Below are 19,614 nucleotides of genomic sequence, written 5' to 3'. Positions count from 1 at the left end.
ACTGATTCACCTTATCCATTGGTGTTCCTATCCTGGCCACTCTGCGTAGACATACTATCATCTCTTCTGTGCAAGCGAAAGAGAGTGAATGGCATGTTGGCCTTCATAACAAGAGGAGTCGAGTACAGGAGCAAAGAGGTCCTTCTGCAGTTGTACAGAGCCCCTAGTGAGACCACACCTGGAGTATTGTGTGCAGTTTTGGTCCCCTAATTTGAGGAAGGACATTCTTGCTATTGAGGGAGCCCAGCGTAGGTTCACCAGGTTAATTCCCGGGATGGCGGGACTGTCATATGCTGAGAGAATGGAGCGGCTGTGAGCTTGTACACTCTGTGGAGTTTAGAAGGATGAGAGGGTATCTTATTGAAACATGTAAGATTGTTAAGGGCTTGGACACGCTAGAGGCAGGAAACATGTTCCCGATGTTGGGGGAGTCCAGAACCAGGGGCCACACACACAGTTTAAGAATAAGGGGTAAGCCATTTAGAATGGAGATGAGGAAACACTTTTTCTCACAGAGAGTGGTGAGTCTGTGGAATTCTGTGGAGGCCGGTTCTCTGGATACTTTCAAGAGAGAGCTAGATAGGGCTCTTAGAGATAGCGGAGTCAGGGGATATGGGGAGAAGGCAGGTACAGGATACTGAGTTGGATGATCAGCCATGATCATATTGAATTGCGGTGCAGGCTCAAAGGGCCGAATGGCCTCTACTCCTGCACCTATTTTCTATGTCTATGTTTCTATGACAGGTTTGGAGGGATACGGGCCAAACGCAGGCAGGTGGGACTAGTATAGATGGGGCAAGTTGGGCCGAAGGGCCTGTTTCTCTGCTCCACTGTTCTATATTTAAAACAGCTACACAGTGTTCTGGTAAACCTTCTCTGCACCCTGTCCAAGTCCACCACATCCTTCCTGTAATGGCGGTGAGCAGAGGTGCAAGCAGTGGCCTGACCAACGTCCTGTAAAACTGCATTAAGATATCCTGACTCTTGTACTCAACGCCCCGACCGATGACTTACAAAATTCTTAAGGGCTTGGACAGGCTAGATGCAGGAAGATTGTTCCCGATGTTGGGGAAGTCCAGAACTAGGGGCCACACACACAGTTTAAGGATAAGGGGGAAGTCTTTTAGGACCGAGATGAGAAAAACAATGTTTTTCACACACACAGAGAGTGGTGAATCTGTGGAATTCTCTGCCACAGAAGGTAGTTGAGGCCACACAGTTCATTGGCTATATTTAAGAGGGAGTTAGATGTGGCCCTTGTGGCTAAAGGGATCAGGGGGTATGGAGAGAAGGCAGGGATGGGATACTGAGTTGAATGATCAGCCATGATCATATTGAATGGCGAATAGGGCAGGCTCGAAGGGCCGAATGGCCTCTACTCCTGCACCTAATTTCTATGTTTCTATGAAGGCAAATGTACTGGACACCTTCTCTGTCGCCCTCCCCCCCGGTCAATGTGTGGGCTTTAGAGGTCATTAGGGTCCGTTTATCCGAGAGAGGTCAAGGGTTATGGGGTCAGATGTACTGTCCCGTATTAGCCGGGACATCTTGTATTAGCCGTGATCATATCGAATGGCGAATGGTGCAGGCTCGAAGGGCCGAATGGCCTCTACTCCTGCACCTATTGTCTATGTTTCTATGAAGGGTTTGAAAATCTTGAAAAGATTGTTCTCTCGACTTTTATCAAATAATTTCTCTTCAATAGGTCCTATCTCTTAATAAAGTATTTAAGCTCAAAGAAATTTACTTACCATATTATTTGTACATGAAACCCATTCTTCTCTCTTTGTTTCCTGTTGTACCAAGCTGTTTTAAATATTCTCATTATTTTTCTGTTGTTGACGCTGTTATTCGCGCTGTTGACGTTCGTTGAGTTCCGCCATTTTCAATTATTTTTTCCCCGTAAGTTTGCTTCGAGAGACTCTTCAGGTAGTCTCAAAAGCTTTCCCACTGAGAGTAGGGAAGATTCAAACAAGAGGACACGACTTCACAGAAACATAGACAATAGGTGCAGGAGTAGAGGCCATTCGGCCCTTCGAGCCAGCACCATTCGCCATTCAATACGATCATGGCTGATCATCCAACTCAGTATCCCATCCCTGCCTTCTCTCCATACCCCCTGATCTCTTTAGCCACAAGGGCCACATCTAACTCCCTCTTAAATATAGCCAATGGCCTCAACTACCATCTGTGGCAGAGAATTCCACAGATTCACCACTCTCTGTGTCAAAAAAAATGTTTTTCTCATCTCAGTCCTAAAAGATTTCCCCCTTATCCTTAAACTGTGTGTGTGGCCCCTTGTTCTGGACTTCCCCAACATCGGGAACAATCTTCCTGCATCTAGCCTGTCCAACCCCTTAAGAATTTTGTGAGTTTCTATAAGATCCCCCCTCAATCTTCTAAATTCCAGCGAGCACAAGCCGAGTCTATCCAGTCTTTCTTCATATGAAAGTCCTGACATCCCAGGAATCAGTCTGGTTCAGAATTAAGGGACAGAAGTTTAGGGGCAACATGAGGGGGAACGTCTTTACTCAGAGAGTGGTAGCTGTGTGGAATGAGCTTCCAGTGAAGGTGGTGGAGGCAGGTTCGATTTTATCATTTAAAAATAAATTGGATAGGTATATGGACGGGAATGGAATGTTATAGAAGTTGGGATGTAATGTTAAAATTGTACAAGGCATTGGTGAGGCCAAATCTGGAGTATGGGGTACAATTCTGGTCACCTAATTATAGGAAGGATGTCAACAAAATAGAGAGAGTACAGAGGAGATTTACTAGAATGTTGCCTGGGTTTCAGCAACTAAGTTACAGAGAAAGGTTGAAGAAGTTAGGTCTTTATTCTTTGGTGTGCAGAAGGTTAAGGGGGGACTTGATAGAGGTCTTTAAAATGATGAGAGGCATAGACAGAGTTGATGTGGACAAGCTTTTCCCATTGAGAGTAGGGAAGCTTCAAACAAGGGGACATGACTTGAGAATTAAGGGACAGAAGTTTAGGGGTAACATGAGGGGGAACTTCTTTACTCAGAGAGTGGTGGCTGTGTGGAATGAGCTTCCATTGGAAGTGGTGGAGGCAGGTTCGTTTTTATCATTTAAAAATAAATTGGATAGGTATATGGACGGGAAAGGAATGGAGGGTTATGGTCTGAGCGCAGGTAGATGGGACTAAGGGAAAATACGTGTTCGGCACGGACTTGTAGGGCCGAGATGGCCTGTTTCCGTGCTGTAATTGTTTTATGGTTATATGGTCATATAGTCATGCACGCAGTTCCCAGTGTAGAGGCAGAATTTCAGCCACTGATGGCTCGAAGCAGCATCAACGGCACACGAGTAGCACATACCTCCGCGTTTTAAATGTACTGAGGATGAAAGGCACGGGACAATAAGAGATCAGTCTCTTATCCGTTCTACTGCAGTTGTACAGGGTCTTGGTGAGACCACACCTGGAGTATTGCGTACAGTTTTGGTCTCCTAATCTGAGGAAACACATTCTTGCCATAGAGGAAGTGCAGAGAAGGTTCACCAGACTGATTCCTGGGATGTCAGGACTGTCTTATGAAGAAAGACTGGATAGACTTGGTTTATACTCTCTAGAATTTAGGAGATTGAGGGGGGATCTTATAGAAACTTATAAAATTCTTAAGGGGTTGGACAGGCTAGATGCAGGAAGATTGTTCCCGATGTTGGGCAAGTCCAGGACAAGGGGTCACAGCTTAAGGATAAGGGGGATATCCTTTAAAACCGAGATGAGAAGAACTTTTTTCACACAGAGAGTGGTGAATCTCTGGAACTCTCTGCCACAGAGGGTAGTCGAGGCCAGTTCATTGGCTATATTTAAGAGGGAGTTAGATGTGGCCCTTGTGGCTAAGGGGATCAGAGGGTATGGAGAGAAGGCAGGTACAGGATACTGAGTTGGACGATCAGCCATGATCATATTGAATGGCGGTGCAGGCTCGAAGGGCCGAATGGCCTACTCCTGCACCTAATTTCTATGTTTCTATATTTCTATGTTTCTATGATCTCTTAGGGAAGCATCATTCTCCCGTGCCTTTACTATTTATGGCCGGTTTTATATATGTTTTATATATATAAAATAATGACCATTTTATAATTTTAGTCAGGGTGGGCACTGCCTGGGAACAAGGTCGTTGAGGCTGGGACTACCCCAACGTTTAAGGAACATGGATAGGACAGGTTTGGAGGGATATGGACCAAACGCGGGCTGTTGGGACTAGTGTAGATGGGGCATGTTGGCCGGTGTGGGCGAGATGGGCTGAAGGGCCTGTTTCCACACAGTATCACTCTATATCCTGCACTGTTCTTTGACCGCCTTCCGTGACCCCAGTAATTGACTGATGTTCCCCTCCCCCCCCCCCCCCCGCAGGGCAGGGGTCCGGCGGTCAGTGGGAGAGACCCCCTCCGGCCGTCGCCATGACTACAGCCGTCCGGACAGAGCTGGAGCGGTGGTTCGAGGAGACCCAGGCCATCGGGCTCAGGAGCGGAGGTGGACTTCCCTTCTGGTACCATGGGCTCTGTAGCAGACGGTAGGATCACCCCCTCCCCTCGCCTCCCTCCCCTCGCCCCCCCTTCCTGCCCCCTCATGCACCGAATCCCACTTCTCCCCCCCCCCCCCAGGTTCTCTCCCCGCACCCTCCCCTCGCACGCCCCCCCCCCCGGGATACTGATTGTGGATGATCAGCCATGATCATATTGGCTTGAAGGGCTGAAAGGTCTACTCCTGCACCAATTTTCTTCACCTGAACCAAACTATGCACTGAACCCCACTTCGATCCCCTCCCCCCCGGGTTCTCTCCCCCCCCCCCTGGTTCTCTCCCCCCCCTCCCTGGTTCTCTCCCCCCCCCCCTGGTTCTCTCCCCCCCCCCCCTCCCCACACCTCCACCCTCCCCCCCCCCCCCACCATGCTGACACCCCCTCTTGTCTCGGGCAGGGAGGCAGATCGACTTCTACAAGGACGGCCGGTTGGATCCTACCTGCTGCGGCTTAGCCAGAGTCAAGGGGGGCTGGTGCTGTCCTACAGGTAACTCCCCACCTCCCCTCCCCCCCCTCCGCACCCCCCCTTCACCCTCACCTCCCCCCCTCTACCCAACCCCCCACCCCCCCCCCCTCCCCTCACCTGGACCCCTCCCTACACCCCTCCCCCTCTATTCCCTCCCTACACCCCTCCCCATCTACATTCCACAGATGAGAGGGGGTGATGTGTGCAGGATTGGGGGTGGGGGGTGTGGGAGGGAGAGGAGGGGGAGAGAAATGGGGTGATAGAGAGGGGAGAGAGGGAGAGGGGGGGGGGAAGAGCGAGAGGGGTGGAGGAGGAGGGTAGTGGGGGAGAGGGGCAGAGAGACGGGGTGATAGAGAGGGGGGAGAGGGAGAGGGGAGAGAGAGCAGAGGAGGAGGGGAGAGAAAGAGGGGGGGGGGAGAGGGGGATAGACTTAACCTGGGCACCATCTTAACCACCTGTTCGTCCACTCAAAGAAATTGAGAGGAGGTCTCTCTGGGGGAGATGGGGGGGGGAGGGAGGGGTGGAACGGGTGGGTGGGAGGGAGGGGAGTTTGCCCTGGTAACGTCTCCCCCTCTCCCCCCCCCCCCCCACCCCCGTGTGGTCAGTGGTGTTGAACGGTGCCGGCACTTCATTGTCCAGGAGGTCGGGGGTCAGTACGTGATCCTGGGGGAGGAGAGACGGCATCGCAGCGTCGCCCAGCTCCTCGACTACCACCGGCTCGTGCCCATCCCCCCCTGGACCGAGCACCTCACCTCCCCCTGCCTCAAGGTACCGACCCCGACCCCTCACCCCCTCCCTGACCCACCCCCTCCCTGACCCCTCACCCCCACCCCTCACCCCCTCCCTGACCCACCCCATCCCTGACCCCTCACCCCCACCCCTCCCCCCCTCCCTGACCCACCCCCTCCCTGACCCCTCACCCCCACCCCCTCCCTGACCCCTCACCCCCACCCCTCACCCCCTCCCTGACCCACCCCCTCCCTGACCCCTCACCTTGTACCCACCGCCCCCCACAGGGAGACTCTCACAGTGGGTGGGTGTGTGGGTGGGTGTGGGTGGGGGGGGGGGAAGAGTTTCAGGACCAGCCCTCAATTCACTGATGGAGGGGGGGGGGGGGGTGATAGGGAGGATGGGATACCTGCTAAGGTCAAAGTGCAATCCCTGACCCTGACCCCAGCCCCTGGGGGTGAGGGGTCAGGCTGCGACACCAAGGTGAAAGGTCAGGAAGTGATCCGGGCCCAGGGGCGAGGGGTCAGGAGGTGGGTGACCTGGAATGAGAGGTCAAGGGGTGACCATGGGGTGAGAGGTCGGGCTGTAACCGTGCGGTCAGAGGTCAGGAGATCCAGGGATGAGAGATCAGGTGATGACCTGAGATGAGAGGTCACGAGTTGACCTTCGGGTGAGAGATCGGGCAGTGACCCTGGGGTGAAGGGTCAGGCTGCGCGAGATGCCAGTGGTGACCTTGTCAATGTCCCCCTCCTCGCTCCCCCCATCCCCCCCCCCCTATCCCCCCCCCCATCTCCCCCACCCCCCCCCCCCCCCTCTCCCCCCAGCGCATGGAGAGATGTTACGAGGAGATCTCCGGAACGCTGGACCCGGAACGGAATTCCCGGGATCCGTCGGGAGGGGCCGACGACGTTCCCGATCGGTCCGGGGGAGAGACGGAACCGGAGCCGGGGGAGAGTCCGGGAGTCGGGATGAACCCCACCGGAGGGAGACAGGTACACTCCCCGGGGGGGGATCTCTCCCCCTTTCCACCCCCTCACTCAAGCCCGTCTCCCCCTCTCGCCTCCCCTCCCCCCCCTCAAACCCCCCAATGCTGTTTTTAATGGCCTGAGATAGACACAAAATACTGGAGTAACTCAGCGGGACGGGCAGCGTCTCTGGAGAGAAGGAACGGGCGACGTTTCGGATCGAGACCCTTCCTCAGACTGAGAGTCGGGTGATGGAGGGAGATATAGAGCAAATGAATGAAAGATATGCAAAAATATCAAGGAAGCCGGCTGCTGGGCGAGGTGAAAATGAGTTGAAGACAATGAGACTCAACAGGAACACAGTACAACGACTTGGGTGGGGGAGAGACGGAGATATTCACATCCTTAATACAACCTGTATTATCCCTTCTTCAGACTCAACGTTCTTCCTTTGACTGCTTTCTCCCCCCATCCCCCACTCCCTCCCCCTCTCGCCCCCCACTCCCTCCCCTAACCCCCCTCCCTTCCCCCTTCTCTTGGTTCTTGGTTTCTTGGTCCTCCAAAATATCCCGAATGGAATTTAAACTGGAGGTGGTGAAGGGTGGGCTTCTCTCGCAGGTAATAGGGACAAGCAATAAGCAGGACATGCACAGTTAATGAGGAGGTTGTTAATAGATGAAGCTCACACCAGGGTCTCATCCATACCCCGCAACACTGCTCTCTCTCCCCATCCCCGCACACGCAACAAGGGCAGAGTCCCTCTGGTCCTCACCTTTCACCCCACCAGCCAGCAAATACAACACATAATCCTCCGCCATTTCCGCCACCTCCAACGTGACCCCACCACTCGCCACATCTTCCCATCTCCCCCCATGTCTGCCTTCCGCAAAGACCGCTCCCTCCGCAACTCCCTCGTCAATTCTTCCCTTCCCTCCCGCACCACCCCCTCCCCGGGCACTTTCCGTTGCAACCGCAAGAAATGCAACACCTGTCCCTTCACCTCCCCCCTCGACTCCATTCAAGGACCCAAGCAGTCGTTCCAGGTGCGACAAAGGTTCACCTGTATCTCCTCCAACCTCATCTACTGCATCCGCTGCTCTAGATGTCGGCTGATCTACATCGGGGAGACCAAGCGTAGGTTGGGCGACCGTTTCGCCGAACACCTCCGCTCAGTCCGCAATAACCTACCTGAACTCCCGGTGGCTCAGCACTTCAACTCCCCCTCCCACTCCCAATCCGACCTCTCTGTCCTGGGTCTCCTCCATTGCCAGAGTGAGCAACAGCGGAAATTGGAGGAACAGCACCTCATATTCCGCCTGGGGACCTTGCATCCGTATGGCATTAACATTGAATTCTCCCAATTTGGCTAGCCCGTGCTGTCTCCTCCCCTTCCTTAACCCTCTAGCTGTCTCCTCCCACCCTCCCATCCGCCCGCCCTCGGGCTCCTCCTCCTCCCCTTTTCCTTCTTTCTCCCCCCCCCACCCCCCATCAGTCTGAAGAAGGGTTTTGGCCCGAAACGTTGCCTATTTCCTTCGCTCCATAGATGCTGCTGCACCCGCTGAGTTTCCCCAGCAATTTTGTGTACCTTGCACAGTTAATGTCTGGTCTGTATTAAATACTATTTAGGTGTCATTTGTATCAACTGTTACTGTAATGAGATACATCTGAAAATCTCCCCTCTCCCCCTTTCACTCCCACCGTCTCCCCTCTCACCTACACCCCCCCCCCTCTCACCTACACCCCTGTCCCCCTCCCCTCTCTCCCCGCACCCCCCCCTCTCGCCCCCCAGCGCGTGGAGAGATGTTACGAGGAGATTGCCGGAACGCTGGCCGCGGAGCCGAATTCCCGGGATCCGGGGGGAGGGGCCGACGGCGTTCCCGACCGGCCCGCGGGAGAGACGGACATGGAATCCGGATTGCAGCCCCGGCATTCCGTCCCCGTCCCCGATCAGGTGAGGGTCCACGGAGACGTCTCGGCAGAACGGCTGCCTCAGGGCGCCAGGGACCCTGGTTCCATCCTGACCACGGGCGCTGTCTGTGTGGAGTTGGCACATTCTCCCCGTGACCCGCGTGGGTTTCCTCCGGGCGCTCCGGTTTCCTCCCACACACTCGATCGTCCCCCTAGTGTGTAGGGAGTGGGATAACTAGTGTGTGTGGAGGGGGCAAACGATCGCTGGCCGGCACGGACTCGGTGGGGCCGAAGGGCCTGTTTCCGCGGCTGTGTCTCTAAACTAAACTACGCTCGCCGAAATAACATATTGGAAAAATTCTGATCAACCAGGATCTTCTTCAGAGTCCCAACACAAAACATCATCTATCCATTTGCACAGTTTTAGAATAAGGGGTAGGCCATTTCGGACTGAGATGAGGAGAAACATTTTCACCCAGGGAGTTGTGAGTCTGTGGAATTCTCTGCCACTGAAGGCAGTGGAGGCCGGTTCACTGGATGTTCTCAAGAGAGAGCTCTTAGGGCTAACGGAATCAAGGGATATGGGGAGAAAGCAGGAACTCCTCCTCCTCCTCCTGCGCTCCAAGGAATAGAGTCCCACCCTGCTCCAACCTCTCGCAATATCTCAGGCCCTCCTGGCAACATTCTCGTAAATCTTCTCTGCACCCGTTCCAGCTTGGCGACATCTTTCCTATAACACGGTGCCCAGAACTGAACGCAATACTCCAAGTGCGGCCTCACAAACTGTAACTTAACCTCTCAACTTGAAGAAGGGTCCCGACCTGAAACGTCACCTATCCATGTTCTCCACAGATGCTGCCTGACCTGCTGAGTTACTCCAGCACTCTGTGAAACGCCACCTATCCATGTTCTCCACAGATGCTGCATGACCCGCTGAGTTACTCCAGCACTCTGTGAAACGTCACCTATCCATGTTCTCCACAGATGCTGCCTGACCCGCTGAGTTACTCCGGCACTCTGTGAAACGTCACCTATCCATGTTCTCCACAGATGCTGCCTGACCCGCTGAGTTACTCCAGCACTCTGTGAAACGTCACCTATCCATGTTCTCCACAGATGCTGCCTGACCCGCTGAGTTACTCCAGCATTCTGTGTCTCATTTTCTATACTCAATACCCTGACTGATGAAGGCCAGTGTACGGAGAGTCCTCTTGTCCACCCTGTCTGCCTGAGACTCCACCTTCAGGGGCCGATGAACCTGCTCTCCTAAATCCCTCTGCTCGACAACACTCCCCAGGATCCTCCCGTTCACTGTCAAGGCCTTGCCATTTAGAACGGAGACGAGGAAACACTTTTTCTCACAGAGAGTGAGTGGTGAGTCTGTGGAATTCTCTGCCTCAGAGGGCGGTGGAGGCCGGTTCTCTGGATGCTTTCAAGAGAGAGCTAGATAGGGCTCTTAAAGATAGCGGAGTCAGGGGATATGGGGAGAAGGCAGGAACGGGGTACTGATTGGGGATGATCATATTGAATGGCGGTGCTGGCTCGAAGGGCCGAATGACCTCTACTCCTGCACCTATTGTCTATGTTTCTAAGTCTTGCCGTGAAATATATACGTTCGATCGTACATTCAACATCCTGTCCCCCCTTTCCCAGATGCCGGATGGACATTATGAGGAGATCCGGGAGATCCAGAAACGGGCTCGGAGACTGGAATCGCCAGCTGGCATTCCCGGACAGTCGGTGGGACTGGGATCGGATTCCCTACCAGCAGGAGGGGTGGCGAGCGGGAATGGCGGAGGCTATCAGGAGGTAGGGATATCTCCTCAAATAAACGGACCTTAGTGACCTCTATAGCCCACAGATTGACTGGGTGGGGGGGTGGGCAGAGAGGTAAAGAAGGTGTCCAGTACAGTTGCCTTCATCAGTCGGGGCGTTGAGTACAAGAGTCTAAGAGCAGGGAGGTTCTACTGCAGTTGTACAGGGTCCTGGTGAGACCACACCTGGAGTATTGCGTACAGTTTTGGTCTCCTAATCTGAGGAAGGACATTCTTGCCATAGAGGGAGTACAGAGAAGGTTCACCAGACTGATTCCTGGGATGGCAGGACTTTCATATGAAGAAAGACTGGATAGACTCGGCTTGTACTCGCTAGAATTTAGAAGATTGAGGGGGGGATCTTATGGAAACTTACAAAATTCTTAAGGGGTTGGACAGGCTAGATGCAGGAAGATCGTTCCCGATGTTGGGGAAGTCCAGAACAAGGGGCCACACACAGTTTAAGGATAAGGGGGAAATCTTTTAGGACCGAGATGAGAAAAACATTTTTTTCACACACAGAGAGTGGTGAATCTGTGGAATTCTCTGCCACAGAAGGTAGTTGAGGCCACACAGTTCATTGGCTATATTTAAGAGGGAGTTAGATGTGGCCCTTGTGGCTAAAGGGATCAGGGGGTATGGAGAGAAGGCAGGTACGGGATACTGAGTTGGATGATCAGCCATGATCATATTGAATGGCGGTGCAGGCTCGAAGGGCCGAATGGCCTCTACTCCTGCACCTATTGTCTATGTTTCTATCTCTGGTGATCGATGTCGAGCAGAGGGATCTAGGAGTACAGGTACAAAGTTCATAGTGGTATCACAGGTAGATAAGGTGGTCAAAAAGCCTGTTTGGCCACCTTACGTTGCAGTTGTACAAGACGTCGGTGAGGCCTCATTTAGAGTATTGTGTTCAGTTCTGGGCTTTGTGTTAAAGGAAAGACATCGTCAAGCTGGAAAGGGTTCAAGAGGATGTTGCCAGGACTAGAGGGTGTGAGCTACAGTGAGAGGTTGAGCAGGGCCGGGACTCTATTCCTTGGAGCGCAGGAGGATGAGGGGTGATCTTATAGAGGTGTACAAAATCATGAGAGGAATAGATCGGGTAGACGCACAGAGTCTCTTCCCCAGAGTAGGGGAATCGAGGACCAGAGGACATGGGTTTAAGGTGAGGGGGGGAAAGATTTAATAGGAATCTGAGGGGTAACTTTTTTCACACAGTTGGTGGTGGGTGTATGGAACGAGCTGCCGGAGGAGGTAGTTGAGGCTGGGACTATCCCAAAATTTAAGAAACCGATTAGACAGGTACATGGACCCTCTCTCACACCTCCCGCTGCTGGGCAGATCCTTCTCCAGGGCAGCTCCCAGGCTCTGGAACTCCCTCCCCCAACTGATCCGCAATTCCGTGTCCCTCACCATCTTCCAGTCCCGCCTCAAGACCCATCTCTTCACCTCTGCCTATCCTTAGCCCCACGTCCCCCTCCCTTTTCATCTGTGCTTGAATTGCCTCATATTGTGTTTTGAACTGAATTCTGTCTTTACTTTGTGTACTAGTCATGTCTCTACTATTTATTTCATTCCGCTTACACGTTTTTCCTCTACCTGCTAAATTTTTGTAAGGTGTCCTTGAGACTCTTGAAAGGCGCCCATAAATACAATGTATTATTATTATGGATAGGACAGGTTTGGAGGGATATGGACCAAGCGTAGGCAGGTGGGACTAGTGTAGTTGGGACATGTTGGCCGGTGTGGGCAAGTTGGGCTGAAGGGCCTGTTTCCACACTGTATCACTCTCTGTGCCATTTCTCCATCCATCTCTGTAGCCGATCTTCACCTCGCGATAGTGGCGGGTCTTGCCACGAACTGTAAACGTTCTCGCTTGCGTTTGTTCGTACGCTCAACATCCCGTTTCCCCACCCCCCCCCCCCAGATTCCGGACGGGCATTACGAGGAGATCCGGGAGATCCAGAGACGGGCTCGGAGATCGGGATTGCGGTCCGGTATTCCCGGACAGTCGGTGGGACCGGGATCGGACTCGCTGCCGGCGGGCGGGAACGACGGAGGCTACCAGGAGGTAGGGAGCGCCTGGGGATAATCGTCCCTGGGAGGGAGGAGGGGAAATCTGGGAATGCCGTCTCAACGTTCCCGGGATCAGGAGACGGATGGGGAGAACGTGCAAACTCCACGCACACAGACAGCGGCTGAGGTCTCCGACGCCGAGGGGCAGCGGCTCTACCTGCTGCACCACCGTGGGAAGGGGTGGGGGGGGGGGAGAGAAGATTCTAATCCTGATCGCAGACGCCACAAACCTGAGGTAAAGTCCGAGAGAGCTGCGAACTCTTCGGGCCGAAACGTTGCCTATTTCATTCGCTCCATAGATGCTGCTGCACCCGCTGAGTTTCTCCAGCACTTTTGTCTACCTTCATTGAAGCTGGTCTCTGCCAGCTGAGCCATTGTGAAGTCTTCAACGTCTTCTGCTGTTTTTAAAGTTATTACTTACTCTTAATCAGTAACAAGTCGATAAATAAAGCATAAAATGTTCAGTGAACGTGATCTCGGCCTAAAGGGGGGAAATGTGAATCAGAATATGTGAGCATCTTGTGAAAGTTGGCATTTTTTAAGCTTTTAATTGCGAATAACTTGTCAAAGATGGGATGAAATCTTCAGTGCTAGCCGAGCCATTGTGACGTCATCAGTTAAAGCTGGTCGTTTTAATTTCAAAGTCTTCTGACTTTTTTTAGACTTTTAATCAGTAATGAGTCGGGAATAAGTCGAGAATTAAAGCATAAAATGTTCAGATAAGGTGCTCCCGGCCTCGATGGGAAAAATGTCAATCGGAATGCGTAAAAACAGGTAGCGTTTTTGCGAAGATATAAAGACAACCACATATACACACACACGCACATGTACAAGATCAGAGTTTAAATAAGTATATGATGATAGATAGATAGATAGATAGATAGATAGATAGATAGATACATGTTAGATAGATAGATAGATAGATAGATAGATAGATAGATAGATAGATAGATAGATAGATAGATAGATAGATACATGTACGGGGCAAGTTTTTATTTACAGAGGGTGGTGGGTGCCTGGAACGCGCTGCCAGGGGTGGTGGTGGAGGCAGATACGATGGTGGTGTTTAAGAGGCTTTTGGACAGGCACACGGACTTGCAGGGAATGGAGGGATACGGATAGGAAGGAACTGCGGATGCTGGTTTAGACACAAAACGCAGCATCTCCGAGACTCTCAGTCGATTCGAGAAACGTCACCCTCATTCCTTCTCTCCAGAAATGCTGCCTGTCCTGCTGAGTTACTCCACCATTTTGTGTCTATCTCGAGGGATGTGGATCACATGCAGAGGAGATTAGTTTAAATTGGCATCTTTTGAGCTCGGACGGAGTGGGCTGAAGGGCCTGTTCGTGTGCTGTACGACGGCTCGGTGTTCGATGTTCCTGACCCTGTCTCCTCTCCCCCCCCCCCCCCACACAGATGTCTGAGGTCCACGGTTCGACGGTGAGGGAGTCCGGGCGATCGTGCAGCCCCAGGCGAGGTGCGGAGACCCGGGGCCCGGTGCCCACGCCCCCAGCTGCGGCCTACGCCACGGTGAACAAGGCCGGGGCCCACGTGTACACGGAGCCGGGGGAGGGAGGGCCCCGCGCCACCGCACAGCCGTTCCCCGGCCACGAGTACTCCGAGCTGGAGCCGCAGCGTGCCAGGCCGGCCAACCACTACTGCCCGGACCCCACCACCCTGACACCAGGGGCCCGAACCCTGCCCGGCAACAACAGAAGCCTGCGGCCTACTTCCCCGACCTTTGACCTCACAGCACGACCCCTGCCCGACCCCGACAGGAGCCTGCGGCCTACTACCCCGACCCTTGACCTCACAGCACGACCCCTGCCCAACCCCAACAGGCCTACCGCCCTGACCCCCGGCGCCAAGGCCCGAACCCTGCCCAACCCCAACAGAAGCCTGCGGCCTACTGGCCCGACCTCTGACCCCACAGGCCGATCCTCGCCCGACCCCAACAGGAGACTGTGGCCTTCCACGCTGACCCGTGACCCTGCAGCACGACCCCTGCCAGACCCCAAGTCACTGCGGCCTTTCACCCCGTCCCACGACCCCACAGCCCGACCCCTGCCCAACCCCGACAGAAGCCTGCAGCCTTCTACTCCAACCCTTGACCCCACAGTGTTAAGACCGTTGCCCGACCCTAACAGGAGCCCGAGGCCTACTACCCCGACCCTTGACCCCACCGTACGACCCCTGCCCGACCCTGACCAAAGCCTGCGGCCTGCTACCCTGACCTATGAACCCATGGACCGGCCAACCCCCCACCCCAGCCTGCGGCCGGCAGCACCAGCCGGCGAGGCCACTCCTCCCATCTATGCGCAGCCAGCACGGAAACGGCGCGGCCAGAACGGCCCCGGTCCCACCGGCCCGGCGCCGGGCCCCATCCAACTCGACGATGTAGCGTACGGTGTGCTGTCCAGACCCGCAGCGTCCACTCCCAGACCGGGCGCCGGGCGGGCAGAGAATCGACCCAGGGCGCCGGCAACTCGAGCCAAACCAGTCCCTCGGTCAGGGGAGGTCCCACCACGACCAGGCCCAGCAGAGCTCCCACCACGACCAGGCCCAGCAGAGCTCCCACCACGACCAGGCCCAGCAGAGCTCCCACCACGACCAGGCCCAGCAGAGCTCCCACCAAGACCAGGCCCAGCAGAGCTCCCACCACGACCAGGCCCAGCAGAGCTCCCACCACGACCAGGCCCAGCAGAGCTCCCACCAAGACCAGGCCCGGTGGAGGTCCCACCCAGACTAGGCCCAGTGGAGAATAAACCCAGGCTAGGCCCTATGGAGGTCCCACCCAGACTAGGCCCAGTGGAGAATAAACCCAGGCTAGGCCCTATGGAGGTCCCACCTAGACTAGGCCCAGTGGAGAATAAACCCAGGCTAGGCCCTATGGAGGTCCCACCCAGACTAGGCCCTATGGAGGTCCCACCCCGACCGGTCCCACCCGCGCCCCGTCCAACCCCCGTTACCCCGGAGACGGGCGGAGGAGGGGGAGGGGGAGCGCGTCCGGCCTCATCCCAAGACGGCGACCTGTACGAGACCATCCTGGAGTACCAGCGGCCCACCGCAGCCCGGCCCGTGTGCAGGAGGGGGAGGAACTGACTGGGCCCAGCCCAGACGCAGGTTCACCAGAACGTTGCCCGGATCCAAGCGCTGGGTAGAAGCGGTGGAAGATGGCGGCCATCAAATAGGGGTGGTTGGAGAAAGCATACCTGCTTACCTGCTAGATTTTCACTTGCTGTAACTGCAGAAGCGCGAGGTGGCTGCGTTTTTGGAAAGTCAAACGAAGGCCGAAGCTTCACAGTGAACGGCGAGTGTCTTAAACTGAACTAAACCAAAAGTGAATTAAATCTTATCTAGACTAAACTAAATCTAACACAAACATTGAATTTAACTAAAACCAAAGAAGAGTCCCGGCCCGAAACGTCACCTATCCACGTTCTCCAGAGATGCTGCCTGGCCCGCTGTTACTCCAGCACTCTGTGTCTTTTTTTCTCTCCGTGCACCGGCATCTGCAGTTCCTTGTTTCAACATTGAAGTTGGGGGGGGGGGGGTGGGTCACTTTGCAGTTGTACAAGACGTTTGGTGAGGCCGCACTTGGAGTATTGAGGGGGGTTGTTGAGGCAGGGACTATCACGACTTGGACAGGTACAGGTTTGGAGGGATAGGGGCCAAACGCGGGCAGGTGGGACTAGTGTAGACGGGGGCATGTTGGCCGGTGCGGGCAAGATGGGCCGAAGGGCCTGTTTCCGCACTGTATCACTCTGTGGAGACCAGTGTTGTTATCTGCCTGTGGTATCCATGGAAACCAACGGGATAGGGTGGTGTCCATTCCCCTACCCCCACCCTGAACACAAACAGTGGTGGACAGAGCCTGACTCTCTCTCTCCTCCCTCCCCCCTATCTCTCTCCCGTCCCCCTCCCCTATCTCTCTCCCCTTCCCCCCTCTATCCCCTCCCCACCCTCTCTCCCCTTGCGCCCTCTCTCCCCCCTCTCCTCTCACCTCTCCCTGTTGCCGCCCACATACATTTAAAATGCTTTTAAATATATAAAAAGACACATGGTGGAATACTTGACTAGGTTGTTGCTTGTATTCCTTCTCAAGCAGGCCTTCTCTAGTGGGTTGATGTATATTGAAAATGTATTTCAATTTTTAGGACTATTTTAGATATGGTCATTTAAATTTTTAAAGCTATATGTATTTATTCTGTTTTTATTAACCGCACTGATGGGAACTGATTGAGAAACATTTTTTTCGTTTCATCTGTGTATGTAAATACTGAATTACCAACTGATAACACGCCTTTGGACTGTCTGGTCCTGAAGGTGCTGTAGTGATGTATATTGGCTGCATGACTAAATGCCTTTGAAATGTATCTACCAATTGGTACTAGAGACAACCAACTGATGAGAGACAAGCTCTCAAACTCGTCCTGTCTTGATGTATATTGGCTGCATCTTGTGACCATGGCTAACATCTTTGGAATGTGACTAAGTGACACACAGGATAAAACACCGTGCGAATCTTTGTTGATTGAGGCGGTGGCGCGGGGAAGTCAATTGCGTACTTGACTGGTGTACCCCCGTCACTTCCGACGGCTGATTCTCAGTAAAGCTTGAGTTGGTTTACCTAACGTTTTTGCGAGTTGTCTGTTTGTTAAGTGGTGAACCTTACCACCACCTCTGCCAGTCCTTCCCCCCCACCCCACCCCCCCTCACTCTCTGACAGCGGGACATGCAAGTAGGCCTTGTTATTGAGCCTTCTCCTGGCAACCCGTCCCCCAACAAGGGTGGGACAGGACAGGGGGTGCAGGACGGGACGGTGGCCTGGTGTGGGGGAGGGGAAGTGCGGGGAGGGGGGCTGCTCCACGTTGACCCCACCCCCGTAAAAAGCCAATCCGCGGCCTCATTGATAACCCTTCATTGACCAGCCACCAACCGATGCCCATTGGAGCAACTCCCTGCCCCCCTTCACTGACCAATCAGTTAGACTCTTTACCGACCCCATCCTTGACCAGTCATTGGACCAACTGGTGACCTCCATCCTGTAACCAATCAATGGACCCTTTCTTGACCCCTCCATCATTGACCAATCACTCAACCAACTGATGGCTCATCTTTGACCAATCATTGGACCGACTGATGACCACCCCCCCACCCCCATCCTTGACCAATCATAGGGCCCATTCTTAAATATTAAACAATCAATGGAGCCTCTTGCCCCCACCCACCCACTGACCAATCGTTGGAGCAACTCCCTGCCCCCCCTTCACTGACCAATCAGTTCGACTCTTTACCGACCCCATCCTTAAGCAGTCATTGGACCAACTGATGACCTCCATCAATGACCAATCAATGGACCCTTCCTTGACCCCCCACCCACACCCGGCCCACTGACCAATCAAACTAATGACCCCCCTCAATGACCCATCACTGCAGCCCCCCCCCCCATCCTGTCTACCCCTCTCCCACCTGCCCACCCCTAGTTTCTCCAGCATTTTGTTTTCTACCTCCGGTACCCGGAAGGCGATCTGGCTGTACCGCATCCTGCGCAGTTTTGCCGCCGGCACGTCCACCCGCGCCCCTTCTGTGTCTGGGCGTCGCTGTGGGGATCGGGGTTGTCGATAGGCCGGGGACGAGTGAGTGTGAGTATTTGAGCCACCGCCTTCATGACAGAGCCAAGGCGATGGTCCGTAGATACGCCATGTTGGCGAGCGCCCGTAACTAGAGGCGCCATGTTGGCGAGCGCCCGTAACTAGGGGCGCCATTTTGGCGAGCGCCCGTAACTAGGGACGCCGTTTTTGGCGAGCGCCCGTATCTAGGGGCGCCATTTTGGCGAGCACCTGTAGCCAGGGGATGCCATTTTGGCGATTGCCCGTAACTAGGGATGCCATTTTGGCGAGTGCCCGTAACTAGGGACGCCATTTTGGCGAGCACCCGTAACATGGGGCCAGGGCTCCGGGTGGCATCCACGAAGGTGCGGGATCCACGTGAACATGTGATAGATGTGGCCCGCCATCCGCTCGCAGACATGCGTCCCGGCCCCTATGCAGAATAAGGTTGCCACCCTTGCAGTAGAGGGAGATTGTTTGGGTCTTTGTCCGAGGAAGACTTAAGGCCCTCCCGATGGGGAACGAGGTGCAGCGGGTCTGAACATGGTGGGGATCAGCGAAGGGGGTGCATTGGACGTACCATGGACACCAACGTCCAGAATCCCTCCTGCCTGCAGCCCTCCCTCGTCAGAAACAACGTCACAAAATGGACGCCATTATTATCGACCTTATTATTAAATAAAAACCAGCAGAGAGGAAACCACCAGAACAAGAGCCAGCCACTTGACGAGATCTCATGGTTCATCCCACTAATGTCCTTTATACAAATATTACGACTGTACAAATTGTCCAGAGCATCGTTACCACGGCAGCCAATACACATAATGCAGCTGCCACCACCCACCCCCCTCCCCCCCCTCAAACTGAGAAAACACCTTTCCTTGCCCCCCAAGGTTAATTATTTTTTAAAAACACACACAGACACACATCAAGTAAAACCTTACAACTGCCGCCTCCTGTCGCGCGCTCAAGAGGGAGGTGGCGTGGGTCGGCTCTGGGTGCTTTTGAGGAGGGGGGGGGGGGCCAAGGGCGGCCATCTTGCTGGCAAGGGACGGCCATTCTGAGGGGCAAAGTGGGGGCGGCCATCTTGAGGGCCAATGGGTCGGCCATCTTGAGGGCCAATGGGTCGGCCATCTTGAGGGCCAATGGGTCGGCCATCTTGAGGGCCAATGGGTCGGCCATCTTGAGGGCCAATGGGTCGGCCATCTTGAGGACACAATGGGTTGGCCAAATCAAGGGCCAAACCAAATTAACATCCAACACGAGGGCAGGGTGGGTGGCCATCTAGTGGGCATAGGGGCGGTCATCTTGAGAGCCAATGGGTTAGCCATCTTCAGGGCTAATGGAGCGGCCATCTCGAGGCCAATGGGGGAGCCCCGCCTCCAGTCCATTAGGGCGCCCGTATTGAGGGCAATGGGGTGGCCATCTCATGGGCAAGGTAGGGTGGCCATTTTGAGGGCCAATGTGGATACTGGGGCAGACATCTTGTGGATGC

General features: G+C 54.4%; 1 protein-coding gene across 1 annotated transcript; it reads left to right on the top strand.

Annotated features, from left to right (window-relative positions):
* The first annotated feature begins 4,378 nt into the window (after positions 1-4,378).
* Positions 4,379-15,659, top strand: LOC116969790 (basic proline-rich protein-like). Its single transcript, XM_033016572.1, has 8 exons — positions 4,379-4,541; positions 4,946-5,035; positions 5,620-5,782; positions 6,568-6,735; positions 8,498-8,659; positions 10,270-10,425; positions 12,358-12,501; positions 13,924-15,659. The coding sequence occupies exons 1-8, from the start codon at positions 4,429-4,431 to the stop codon at positions 15,607-15,609; spliced, it is 2,682 nt and encodes an 893-aa protein (XP_032872463.1). The 5' UTR covers positions 4,379-4,428; the 3' UTR covers positions 15,610-15,659.
* The last annotated feature ends 3,955 nt before the right edge of the window (positions 15,660-19,614 follow it).

Source organism: Amblyraja radiata, unplaced genomic scaffold (genome assembly GCF_010909765.2).
Source record: "Amblyraja radiata isolate CabotCenter1 unplaced genomic scaffold, sAmbRad1.1.pri scaffold_1206_ctg1, whole genome shotgun sequence".
Taxonomy (NCBI): Eukaryota; Metazoa; Chordata; class Chondrichthyes; order Rajiformes; family Rajidae; genus Amblyraja; species Amblyraja radiata.
The sequence above is the reverse complement of the archived record's forward strand: the minus strand, read 5'-3'. Positions and strand labels throughout refer to the sequence as shown.